Genomic DNA, 14,916 nt, shown 5'->3' with positions numbered 1-14,916 from the left:
CAGGTATCATAAACCATACTACCATCCCTGTACACAGGTATCACAAACCATACTACCAGACCCATCCCTGTACACAGGTATCATAAACCATACTACCAGACCCATCCCTGTACACAGGTATCATAAACCATACTACCATCCCTGTACACAGGTATCATAAACCATACTACCAGACCCATCCCTGTACACAGGTATCATAAACCATACTACCAGACCCATCCCTGTACACAGGTATCATAAACCATACTACCAGACCCATCCCTGTACACAGGTATCATAAACCATAATGCCAGACCCATCCCTGTACACATGTATCATAAACCATACTACCAGACCCATCCCTGTACACAGGTATCACAAACCATACTACCAGACCCATCCCTGTACACAGGTATCATAAACCATACTACCATCCCTGTACACAGGTATCACAAACCATACTACCAGACCCATCCCTGTACACAGGTATCATAAACCATACTACCAGACCCATCCCTGTACACAGGTATCACAAACCATACTACCAGACCCATGCCTGTACACAGGTATCACAAACCATACTACCAGACCCATCCCTGTACACAGGTATCATAAACCATACTACCATCCCTGTACACAGGTATCACAAACCATACTACCATCCCTGTACACAGGTATCACAAACCATACTACCAGACCCATCCCTGTACACAGGTATCATAAACCATACTACCAGACCCATCCCTGTACACAGGTATCATAAACCATACTACCATCCCTGTACACAGGTATCACAAACCATACTACCAGACCCATCCCTGTACACAGGTATCACAAACCATACTACCAGACCCATCCCTGTACACAGGTATCATAAACCATACTACCAGACCCATCCCTGTACACAGGTATCACAAACCATACTACCAGACCCATCCCTGTACACAGGTATCATAAACCATACTACCATCCCTGTACACAGGTATCATAAACCATACTACCATCCCTGTACACAGGTATCACAAACCATACTACCAGACCCATCCCTGTACACAGGTATCATAAACCATACTACCAGACCCATCCCTGTACACAGGTATCATAAACCATACTACCATCCCTGTACACAGGTATCACAAACCATACTACCAGACCCATCCCTGTACACAGGTATCATAAACCATACTACCAGACCCATCCCTGTACACAGGTATCATAAGCCATACTACCATCCCTGTACACAGGTATCATAAACCATACTACCATCCCTGTACACAGGTATCATAAACCATACTGCCGGTGCCATCCCTGTACACAGGTATCATAAACCATACTACCAGACCCATCCCTGTACACAGGTATCACAAACCATACTACCAGACCCATCCCTGTACACAGGTATCATAAACCATACTACCAGACCCATCCCTGTACACAGGTATCACAAACCATACTACCAGACCCATCCCTGTACACAGGTATCACAAACCATACTACCAGACCCATCCCTGTACACAGGTATCATAAACCATACTACCAGTACCATCCCTGTACACAGGTATCATAAACCATACTGCCAGACCCATCCCTGTACACAGGTATCATAAACCATACTGCCAGTACCATCCCTGTACACAGGTATCATAAACCATTCTACCAGACCCATCCCTGTACACAGGTATCATAAACCATACTACCAGACCCATCCCTGTACACATATCAGTAATTCAGTGTTCTGGCTTGGTCGGCTCCTTGTGTTTAAATCAGTGACTAGGGTCTTGCTTTTGTTCCAGACTACTTGGAGGCAGTGAGCACCTGGATGGCGGTGCTGCTACCAAGGATGAGGAGATGGCTGTATCCAAATGGAGGCAACATTATCACTGTGCAGGTACAGTTGAAGTTTACATACACCTTAGCCAAATAACATTTAAAACTCAGTTTTTCACAATTCCTAAAATGTAATCCTAGTTAAGATTACCTGTCTTAGGTCAGTTAGGATCACCACTTTATTTTAAGAATGTGAAATGTCAGAATAATAGTAAAGAGAATGATTTATTTCAGCTTTTATTTCTTTCATCACATTCCCAGTGGGTCAGAAGTTTACATACACTCAATTAGTATTTGGTAGCATTGCCTTCAAATTGTTTAACTTGGGTCAAACGTTTCTGGTAGCCTTCCACAAGCTTCCCACAATAAATTGGGTGAACTTTGGCCCATTCCTCCTGACAGAGCTGGTGTAACTGAGTCAGGTTTGTAGGCCTCCTTGCTCGCACACGCTTTTTCAGTTCTGCCCACAAATGTTCTATGGGATTGAGGTCAGGGCTTTGTGATGGCCACTCCAATACCTTGACTTTGTTGTCCTTAAGCCATTTTGCCACAACTTTGGAAGTATGATTGGGGTCATTGTCCATTTGGAAGACCCATTTGTGACCAAGCTTTAACTTCCTGACTGATGTCTTGAGATGTTGCTTCAATATATCCACATAATTTTCCTTTCCCATGATGCCATCTATTTTGTGAAGTGCACCAGTCCGTCCTGCAGCAAAGCACCCCCACAACATGATGCTGCCACCCCCGTGCTTCACGGTTGGGATGGTGTTCTTCGGCTTGCAAGCATCCCCTTTTTCCTCCAAACACAACGATGGTCATTATGGCCAAACAGTTCTATTTTTGTTTCATCAGACCAGAGGACATTTCTCCAAAAAGTACGATCTTTGTCCCCATGTGCAGTTGCAAACCGTAGTCTGGCTTTTTTATGGCGGTTTTGGAGCAGTGGCTTCTTCCTTGCTGAGCGGCCTTTCACGTTATGTCGATATAGGACTCGTTTTACTGTGGATATAGATACTTTTGTACCTATTTCCTCCAGCATCTTCACAAGGTCCTTTGCTGTTGTTCTGGGATTGATTTGCACTTTTCGCACCAAAGTACGTTCATCTCTAGGAGACAGAACGCGTCTCCTTCCTGAGCGGTATGACGGCTGCGTGGTCCCATGGTGTTTATACTTGCGTACTACTGTTTGTACAGATGAACGTGGTACCTTCAGGCGTTTAGAAATTCCTCCCAAGAATGAACAAGACTTTTGGAGGTCTACAATTCTTTTTCTGAGGTCTAGTCTGATTTCTTTAGATTTTCGCATGATGTCAAGCAAAGAGGCACTAAGTTTGAAGGTAGTCCTTGAAATACATCCACAGGTACACCTCCAATTGACTCAAATTATGTCAATTAGCCTATCAGAAGCTTCTAAAGCCATGACATCATTTTCTGGAATTTTCCAAGCTGTTTAAAGGCATAGTCAACTTAGTGTATGTAAACTTATGACCCACTGGAATTGTGATACAGTGAATTATAAGGGAAATAATCTGTATGAAAAACAATTGTTGGAAAAATTACTTGTGTCATGCACGAAGTAGATGTCCTAACCGACTTGCCAAAACTATAGTTTGTTAACAAGACATTTGTGGAGTGGTTGAAAAACGAGTTTCAATCTCAATCCTAAGTGCATGTTAACTTCCGACTTCAACTGTAGAGTCATTATGCTCAGGAATGACTCCTTGATCAGGATAGTAGTTTTCCTTCCTTCCTGTGACTCCACCAGGTAGAGAATGAGTATGGGAGCTACTACACGTGTGACTATAACTACATGCGGCACCTGCGGACCCTGTTCCAGTTCTTCCTGGGGGAAAACACTGTTCTCTTCACGACCGACGGGAACACGGACCGGGAAATGACCTGTGGGACCCTGGAGGGAATGTACGCCACTATAGACTTTGGGACAGGTAGGGCGTCGAGGAACACGAGCAGAGAGGTGTCGTAACATAGTTGCCAGCACATCGTTTTTAAAAGCCTTCTTTTGTTCTCCACTCAGACGTCAACATATCCCAAGCTTTTAGTCGGCAGAGGAGATTTGAACCAAGAGGCCCGCTGGTGAGAAGTCGTTTCTTACGACAACTAAACTATTAGATGATGTAGTACCATGACCAGACTAAACTATTAGATGATGTAGTACCATGACCAGACTAAACTATTAGGTGATGATGTAGTACCATGACCAGACTAAACTATTAGATGATGATGATGAAGTACCATGACCAGACTAAACTATTAGATGATGTAGTACCATGACCAGACTAAACTATTAGATGATGTAGTACCATGACCAGACTAAACTATTAGATGATGTAGTACCATGACCAGACTAAACTATTAGATGATGTAGTACCATGACCAGACTAAACTATTAGATGATGATGTAGTACCATGACCAGACTAAACTATTAGATGATGATGTAGTACCATGACCAGACTAAACTATTAGATGATGATGTAGTACCATGACCAGACTAAACTATTAGATGATGTAGTACCATGACCAGACTAAACTATTAGATGATGTAGTACCATGACCAGACTAAACTATTAGATGATGATGTAGTACCATGACCAGACTAAACTATTAGATGATGATGTAGTACCATGACCAGACTAAACTATTAGATGATGATGTAGTACCATGACCAGACTAAACTATTAGATGATGATGTAGTACCATGACCAGACTAAACTATTAGATGATGATGTAGTACCATGACCAGACTAAACTATTAGATGATGATGTAGTACCATGACCAGACTAAACTATTAGATGATGATGTAGTACCATGACCAGACTAAACTATTAGATGATGATGTAGTACCATGACCAGACTAAACTATTAGATGATGATGTAGTACCATGACCAGACTAAACTATTAGATGATGATGTAGTACCATGACCAGACTAAACTATTAGATGATGATGTAGTACCATGACCAGACTAAACTATTAGATGATGATGTAGTACCATGACCAGACTAAACTATTAGATGATGATGTAGTACCATGACCAGACTAAACTATTAGATGATGATGTAGTACCATGACCAGACTAAACTATTAGATGATGATGTAGTACCATGACCAGACTAAACTATTAGATGATGATGTAGTACCATGACCAGACTAAACTATTAGATGATGATGTAGTACCATGACCAGACTAAACTATTAGATGATGATGTAGTACCATGACCAGACTAAACTATTAGATGATGTAGTACCATGACCAGACTAAACTATTAGATGATGTAGTACCATGACCAGACTAAACTATTAGATGATGATGTAGTACCATGACCAGACTAAACTATTAGATGATGATGTAGTACCATGACCAGACTAAACTATTAGATGATGTAGTACCATGACCAGACTAAACTATTAGATGATGATGTAGTACCATGACCAGACTAAACTATTAGATGATGTAGTACCATGACCAGACTAAACTATTAGATGATGTAGTACCATGACCAGACTAAACTATTAGATGATGTAGTACCATGACCAGACTAAACTATTAGATGATGTAGTACCATGACCAGACTAAACTATTAGATGATGATGTAGTACCATGACCAGACTAAACTATTAGATGATAATGTAGTACCATGACCAGACTAAACTATTAGATGATGTAGTACCATGACCAGACTAAACTATTAGATGATGTAGTACCATGACCAGACTAAACTATTAGATGATGTAGTACCATGACCAGACTAAACTATTAGATGATGATGTAGTACCATGACCAGACTAAACTATTAGATGATGTAGTACCATGACCAGACTAAACTATTAGATGATGTAGTACCATGACCAGACTAAACTATTAGATGATGTAGTACCATGACCAGACTAAACTATTAGATGATGATGTAGTACCATGACCAGACTAAACTATTAGATGATGATGTAGTACCATGACCAGACTAAACTATTAGATGATGATGTAGTACCATGACCAGACTAAACTATTAGATGATGATGTAGTACCATGACCAGACTAAACTATTAGATGATGTAGTACCATGACCAGACTAAACTATTAGATGATGATGTAGTACCATGACCAGACTAAACTATTAGATGATGATGTAGTACCATGACCAGACTAAACTATTAGATGATGATGTAGTACCATGACCAGACTAAACTATTAGATGATGATGTAGTACCATGACCAGACTAAACTATTAGATGATGATGTAGTACCATGACCAGACTAAACTATTAGATGATGATGTAGTACCATGACCAGACTAAACTATTAGATGATGTAGTACCATGACCAGACTAAACTATTAGATGATGTAGTACCATGACCAGACTAAACTATTAGATTATGTAGTACCATGACCAGACTAAACTATTAGATGATGTAGTACCATGACCAGACTAAACTATTAGATGATGATGTAGTACCATGACCAGACTAAACTATTAGATGATGATGTAGTACCATGACCAGACTAAACTATTAGATGATGTAGTACCACGACCAGACTAAACTATTAGATGATGATGTAGTACCATGACCAGACTAAACTATTAGATGATGATGTAGTACCATGACCAGACTAAACTATTAGATGATGATGTAGTACCATGACCAGACTAAACTATTAGATGATGTAGTACCATGACCAGACTAAACTATTAGATGATGATGTAGTACCATGACCAGACTAAACTATTAGATGATGATGTAGTACCATGACCAGACTAAACTATTAGATGATGATGTAGTACCATGACCAGACTAAACTATTAGATGATGATGTAGTACCATGACCAGACTAAACTATTAGATGATGATGTAGTACCATGACCAGACTAAACTATTAGATGATGATGTAGTACCATGACCAGACTAAACTATTAGATGATGATGTAGTACCATGACCAGACTAAACTATTAGATGATGATGTAGTACCATGACCAGACTAAACTATTAGATGATGATGTAGTACCATGACCAGACTAAACTATTAGATGATGATGTAGTACCATGACCAGACTAAACTATTAGATGATGATGTAGTACCATGACCAGACTAAACTATTAGATGATGATGTAGTACCATGACCAGACTAAACTATTAGATGATGTAGTACCATGACCAGACTAAACTATTAGATGATGTAGTACCATGACCAGACTAAACTATTAGATGATGTAGTACCATGACCAGACTAAACTATTAGATGATGTAGTACCATGACCAGACTAAACTATTAGATGATGATGTAGTACCATGACCAGACTAAACTATTAGATGATGATGTAGTACCATGACCAGACTAAACTATTAGATGATGATGTAGTACCATGACCAGACTAAACTATTAGATGATGATGTAGTACCATGACCAGACTAAACTATTAGATGATGTAGTACCATGACCAGACTAAACTATTAGATGATGTAGTACCATGACCAGACTAAACTATTAGATGATGATGTAGTACCATGACCAGACTAAACTATTAGATGATGATGTAGTACCATGACCAGACTAAACTATTAGATGATGATGTAGTACCATGACCAGACTAAACTATTAGATGATGATGTAGTACCATGACCAGACTAAACTATTAGATGATGATGTACCATGACCAGACTAAACTATTAGATGTAGTACCATGACCAGACTAAACTATTAGATGATGTAGTACCATGACCAGACTAAACTATTAGATGATGTAGTACCATGACCAGACTAAACTATTAGATGATGTAGTACCATGACCAGACTAAACTATTAGATGATGATGTAGTACCATGACCAGACTAAACTATTAGATGATGATGTAGTACCATGACCAGACTAAACTATTAGATGATGATGTAGTACCATGACCAGACTAAACTATTAGATGATGTAGTACCATGACCAGACTAAACTATTAGATGATGATGTAGTACCATGACCAGACTAAACTATTAGATGATGATGTAGTACCATGACCAGACTAAACTATTAGATGATGATGTAGTACCATGACCAGACTAAACTATTAGATGATGATGTAGTACCATGACCAGACTAAACTATTAGATGATGTAGTACCATGACCAGACTAAACTATTAGATGATGATGTAGTACCATGACCAGACTAAACTATTAGATGATGATGTAGTACCATGACCAGACTAAACTATTAGATGATGTAGTACCATGACCAGACTAAACTATTAGATGATGATGTAGTACCATGACCAGACTAAACTATTAGATGATGATGTAGTACCATGACCAGACTAAACTATTAGATGATGATGTAGTACCATGACCAGACTAAACTATTAGATGATGATGTAGTACCATGACCAGACTAAACTATTAGATGATGATGTAGTACCATGACCAGACTAAACTATTAGATGATGTAGTACCATGACCAGACTAAACTATTAGATGATGTAGTACCATGACCAGACTAAACTATTAGATGATGTAGTACCATGACCAGACTAAACTATTAGATGATGTAGTACCATGACCAGACTAAACTATTAGATGATGTAGTACCATGACCAGACTAAACTATTAGATGATGTAGTACCATGACCAGACTAAACTATTAGATGATGTAGTACCATGACCAGACTAAACTATTAGATGATGATGTAGTACCATGACCAGACTAAACTATTAGATGATGATGTAGTACCATGACCAGACTAAACTATTAGATGATGATGTAGTACCATGACCAGACTAAACTATTAGATGATGATGTAGTACCATGACCAGACTAAACTATTAGATGATGATGTAGTACCATGACCAGACTAAACTATTAGATGATGATGTAGTACCATGACCAGACTAAACTATTAGATGATGATGTAGTACCATGACCAGACTAAACTATTAGATGATGATGTAGTACCATGACCAGACTAAACTATTAGATGATGATGTAGTACCATGACCAGACTAAACTATTAGATGATGATGTAGTACCATGACCAGACTAAACTATTAGATGATGATGTAGTACCATGACCAGACTAAACTATTAGATGATGTAGTACCATGACCAGACTAAACTATTAGATGATGATGTAGTACCATGACCAGACTAAACTATTAGATGATGATGTAGTACCATGACCAGACTAAACTATTAGATGATGATGTAGTACCATGACCAGACTAAACTATTAGATGATGTAGTACCATGACCAGACTAAACTATTAGATGATGTAGTACCATGACCAGACTAAACTATTAGATGATGTAGTACCATGACCAGACTAAACTATTAGATGATGATGTAGTACCATGACCAGACTAAACTATTAGATGATGATGTAGTACCATGACCAGACTAAACTATTAGATGATGTAGTACCATGACCAGACTAAACTATTAGATGATGATGTAGTACCATGACCAGACTAAACTATTAGATGATGATGTAGTACCATGACCAGACTAAACTATTAGATGATGATGTAGTACCATGACCAGACTAAACTATTAGATGATGATGTAGTACCATGACCAGACTAAACTATTAGATGATGATGTAGTACCATGACCAGACTAAACTATTAGATGATGATGTAGTACCATGACCAGACTAAACTATTAGATGATGTAGTACCATGACCAGACTAAACTATTAGATGATGTAGTACCATGACCAGACTAAACTATTAGATGATGATGTAGTACCATGACCAGACTAAACTATTAGATGATGTAGTACCATGACCAGACTAACCTATTAGATGATGATGTAGTACCATGACCAGACTAAACTATTAGATGATGATGTAGTACCATGACCAGACTAAACTATTAGATGATGATGTAGTACCATGACCAGACTAAACTATTAGATGATGATGTAGTACCATGACCAGACTAAACTATTAGATGATGATGTAGTACCATGACCAGACTAAACTATTAGATGATGATGTAGTACCATGACCAGACTAAACTATTAGATGATGTTGTAGTACCATGACCAGACTAAACTATTAGATGATGATGTAGTACCATGACCAGACTAAACTATTAGATGATGTAGTACCATGACCAGACTAAACTATTAGATGATGATGTAGTACCATGACCAGACTAAACTATTAGATGATGATGTAGTACCATGACCAGACTAAACTATTAGATGATGATGTAGTACCATGACCAGACTAAACTATTAGATGATGTAGTACCATGACCAGACTAAACTATTAGATGATGTAGTACCATGACCAGACTAAACTATTAGATGATGATGTAGTACCATGACCAGACTAAACTATTAGATGATGATGTAGTACCATGACCAGACTAAACTGCTGTGTGTTCCAGGTGAACTCTGAGTTCTACACGGGGTGGCTGGACCACTGGGGGGACCAGCATGCTCAGGTGGACACCCAGAAGGTCAGCAAGATGCTGTGGGAGATGCTCAGCATGGGGGCCAGCGTCAACATGTAGGTGTCCGAAAACCTTCTCTCTGTGTATGATAGAAGTGCCAAATGTGTCATGTTTAAACAATTCACTGATAATACATTTACTGCTAAGACACTGAACAAAATGTGATTGATAAGGTGCCGTAGTAAGGAACAAGCTAACTGAATTAGCTTTATAAATCATCCCACACAACATAACAAAAGCACTTGTCCTATTCTCTCACTACAGGTATATGTTTGAAGGAGGAACCAACTTCGGATACTGGAATGGTTGGTTAAAGAGTATCAATGTTTCCTTCTTTAAGTCTCGTATACCAACCGTTTAATACTGTCGGAGTATAACTCGTTGTTGTTCCTTCGTGTTAACCCTGTAGGATCAGCTGTCTAACTGTTGTCGTGTTAACCCTGTAGGATCAGCTGTCTAACTGTAGTCGTGTTAACCCTGTAGGATCAGCTGTAGTCATGTTAACCCTGTAGGATCAGCTGTAGTCGTGTTAACCCTGTAGGATCAGCTGTCTAACTGTAGTCGTGTTAACCCTGTAGGATCAGCTGTTTACCTGTAGTCATGTTAACCCTGTAGGATCAGCTGTAGTCATGTTAACCCTGTAGGATCAGCTGTAGTCGTGTTAACCCTGTAGGATCAGCTGTAGTCGTGTTAACCCTGTAGGATCAGCTGTAGTCGTGTTAACCCTGTAGGATCAGCTGTAGTCGTGTTAACCCTGTAGGATCAGCTGTCTAACTGTAGTCGTGTTAACCCTGTAGGATCAGCTGTAGTCGTGTTAACCCTGTAGGATCAGCTGTCTAACTGTAGTCGTGTTAACCCTGTAGGATCAGCTGTAGTCGTGTTAACCCTGTAGGATCAGCTGTCTAACTGTTGTCGTGTTAACCCTGTAGGATCAGCTGTCTAACTGTTGTCATGTTAACCCTGTAGGATCAGCTGTATACCTGTAGTCGTGTTAACCCTGTAGGATCAGCTGTATACCTGTAGTCGTGTTAACCCTGTAGGATCAGCTGTCTAACTGTTGTCGTGTTAACCCTGTAGGATCAGCTGTATACCTGTAGTCGTGTTAACCCTGTAGGATCAGCTGTAGTCATGTTAACCCTGTAGGATCAGCTGTAGTCATGTTAACCCTGTAGGATCAGCTGTAGTCATGTTAACCCTGTAGGATCAGCTGTCTAACTGTTGTCGTGTTAACCCTGTAGGATCAGCTGTCTAACTGTTGTCATGTTAACCCTGTAGGATCAGCTGTAGTCATGTTAACCCTGTAGGATCAGCTGTCTAACTGTTGTCGTGTTAACCCTGTAGGATCAGCTGTATACCTGTAGTCGTGTTAACCCTGTAGGATCAGCTGTATACCTGTAGTCGTGTTAACCCTGTAGGATCAGCTGTAGTCATGTTAACCCTGTAGGATCAGCTGTCTAACTGTTGTCGTGTTAACCCTGTTGGATCAGCTGTGTACCTGTAGTCGTGTTAACCCTGTAGGATCAGCTGTATAACTGTAGTCGTGTTAACCCTGTAGGATCAGCTGTAGTCATGTTAACCCTGTAGGATCAGCTGTAGTCATGTTAACCCTGTAGGATCAGCTGTAGTCATGTTAACCCTGTAGGATCAGCTGTAGTCGTGTTAACCCTGTAGGATCAGCTGTAGTCATGTTAACCCTGTAGGATCAGCTGTAGTCATGTTAACCCTGTAGGATCAGCTGTCTAACTGTTGTCGTGTTAACCCTGTAGGATCAGCTGTCTAACTGTAGTCGTGTTAACCCTGTAGGATCAGCTGTAGTCATGTTAACCCTGTAGGATCAGCTGTAGTCATGTTAACCCTGTAGGATCAGCTGTCTAACTGTTGTCGTGTTAACCCTGTAGGATCAGCTGTAGTCATGTTAACCCTGTAGGATCAGCTGTAGTCATGTTAACCCTGTAGGATCAGCTGTCTAACTGTAGTCATGTTAACCCTGTAGGATCAGCTGTAGTCATGTTAACCCTGTAGGATCAGCTGTAGTCGTGTTAACCCTGTAGGATCAGCTGTAGTCGTGTTAACCCTGTAGGATCAGCTGTAGTCATGTTAACCCTGTAGGATCAGCTGTCTAACTGTAGTCATGTTAACCCTGTAGGATCAGCTGTCTAACTGTTGTCGTGTTAACCCTGTAGGATCAGCTGTATACCTGTAGTCGTGTTAACCCTGTAGGATCAGCTGTATACCTGTAGTCATGTTAACCCTGTAGGATCAGCTGTAGTCATGTTAACCCTGTAGGATCAGCTGTCTAACTGTTGTCGTGTTAACCCTGTAGGATCAGCTGTGTACCTGTAGTCGTGTTAACCCTGTAGGATCAGCTGTATAACTGTAGTCGTGTTAACCCTGTAGGATCAGCTGTAGTCATGTTAACCCTGTAGGATCAGCTGTAGTCATGTTAACCCTGTAGGATCAGCTGTAGTCATGTTAACCCTGTAGGATCAGCTGTCTAACTGTTGTCGTGTTAACCCTGTAGGATCAGCTGTAGTCATGTTAACCCTGTAGGATCAGCTGTAGTCATGTTAACCCTGTAGGATCAGCTGTAGTCATGTTAACCCTGTAGGATCAGCTGTCTAACTGTTGTCGTGTTAACCCTGTAGGATCAGCTGTGTACCTGTAGTCATGTTAACCCTGTAGGATCAGCTGTAGTCATGTTAACCCTGTAGGATCAGCTGTAGTCATGTTAACCCTGTAGGAGCAGCTGTAGTCGTGTTAACCCTGTAGGATCAGCTGTAGTCATGTTAACCCTGTAGGATCAGCTGTCTAACTGTTGTCGTGTTAACCCTGTAGGATCAGCTGTAGTCATGTTAACCCTGTAGGATCAGCTGTAGTCATGTTAACCCTGTAGGATCAGCTGTAGTCATGTTAACCCTGTAGGAGCAGCTGTAGTCGTGTTAACCCTGTAGGATCAGCTGTCTAACTGTAGTCATGTTAACCCTGTAGGATCAGCTGTATAACTGTAGTCATGTTAACCCTGTAGGATCAGCTGTATACCTGTAGTCGTGTTAACCCTGTAGGATCAGCTGTATACCTGTAGTCGTGTTAACCCTGTAGGATCAGCTGTTTAACTGTTGTCATGTTAACCCTGTAGGATCAGCTGTATACCTGTAGTCGTGTTAACCCTGTAGGATCAGCTGTATACCTGTAGTCGTGTTAACCCTATAGGATCAGCTGTATAACTGTTGTCATGTTAACCCTGTAGGTTCAGCTGTTTACCTGTTGTCATGTTATCCCTGTAGGAGCGGACCATGATAACAGGTTCAGGTCGGTAGTGACCAGTTATGACTACAACGCCCCTCTGTCTGAGGCAGGAGACCCTACAGAGAAACTACTGGCTATACGGGACACCATCAGCAAGGTAACAACCCTTAACCTGCCCTAACCCAGTAGAGAATATACTGGCCATACGGGACACCATCACCATGGTAACAAGCCTTAACCTGCCCTAACCCAGTAGAGAAACTACTGGCTATACGGGACACCATCAGCAAGGTAACAACCCTTAACCTGACCTAACCCAGTAGAGAAACTACTGGCCATACGGGACACCATCACCATGGTAACAACCCTTAACCTGCCCTAACCCAGTAGAGAAACTACTGGCCATACGGGACACCATCACCATGGTAACAACCCTTAACCTGCCCTAACCCAGTAGAGAATATACTGGCCATATGGGACACCATCACCATGGTAACAAGCCTAACCCTTAACCTGTCCTAACCCAGTAGAGAATATACTGGCCATACGGGACACCATCACCATGGTAACAACCCTTAACCTACCCTAACCCAGTAGAGAATATACTGGCCATATGGGACACCATCACCATGGTAACAAGCCTAACCCTTAACCTGCCCTAACCCAGTAGAGAATATACTGGCCATACAGGACACCATCACCATGGTAACAACCCTTAACCTGCCCTAACCCAGTAGAGAATATACTGGCCATACGGGACACCATCACCATGGTAACAAGCCTAACCCTTAACCTGCCCTAACCCAGTAGAGAATATACTGGCCATATGGGACACCATCACCATGGTAACAAGCCTAACCCTTAACCTGCCCTAACCCAGTAGAGAATATACTGGCCATACGGGACACCATCACCATGGTAACAAGCTTAACCCTAACCTGCCCTAACCCAGTAGAGAATATACTGGCCATACGGGACACCATCACCATGGTAACAAGCTTAACCCTAACCTGCACTAACCCAGTAGAGAAACTACTGGCCATACGGGACACCATCACCATGGTAACAACCCTTAACCTGCCCTAACCCAGTAGAGAATATACTGGCCATATGGGACACCATCACCATGGTAACAAGCTTAACCCTAACCCTTAACCTGCCCTAACCCAGTAGAGAAACTACTGGCCATACGGGACACCATCACCATGGTAACAAGCCTAACCCTTAACCTGCCCTAACCCAGTAGAGAATATACTGGCCATATGGGACACCATCACCATGGTAACAAGCCTAACCCTTAACCTGCCCTAACCCAGTAGAGAAACTACTGGCCATACGGGACACCATCACCATGGTAACAACCCTTAACCTGCACTAACCCAGTAGAGAAACTACTGG

The 14,916-nt window shown here is 41.0% G+C and overlaps 1 protein-coding gene across 1 annotated transcript in view; it reads left to right on the top strand.

Moving 5' to 3' along the window:
* glb1l (galactosidase, beta 1-like) overlaps positions 1-14,916 on the top strand; it is a 93,579-nt gene that overhangs the window by 57,743 nt on the left and 20,920 nt on the right. Inside the window, exons 5-10 of the mRNA XM_055871883.1 lie at positions 1,773-1,867; positions 3,575-3,755; positions 3,845-3,903; positions 10,207-10,328; positions 10,537-10,577; positions 13,557-13,675. Of these exons, the coding sequence (XP_055727858.1) occupies positions 1,773-1,867; positions 3,575-3,755; positions 3,845-3,903; positions 10,207-10,328; positions 10,537-10,577; positions 13,557-13,675 (617 nt within the window). The remainder of the gene's footprint in view (positions 1-1,772; positions 1,868-3,574; positions 3,756-3,844; positions 3,904-10,206; positions 10,329-10,536; positions 10,578-13,556; positions 13,676-14,916) is intronic.

Source organism: Salvelinus fontinalis, chromosome 19 (genome assembly GCF_029448725.1).
Source record: "Salvelinus fontinalis isolate EN_2023a chromosome 19, ASM2944872v1, whole genome shotgun sequence".
Taxonomy (NCBI): domain Eukaryota; kingdom Metazoa; phylum Chordata; class Actinopteri; order Salmoniformes; family Salmonidae; genus Salvelinus; species Salvelinus fontinalis.
Note: the sequence above shows the minus strand (reverse complement) of the source record. Positions and strands in the feature narration are given on the sequence as shown.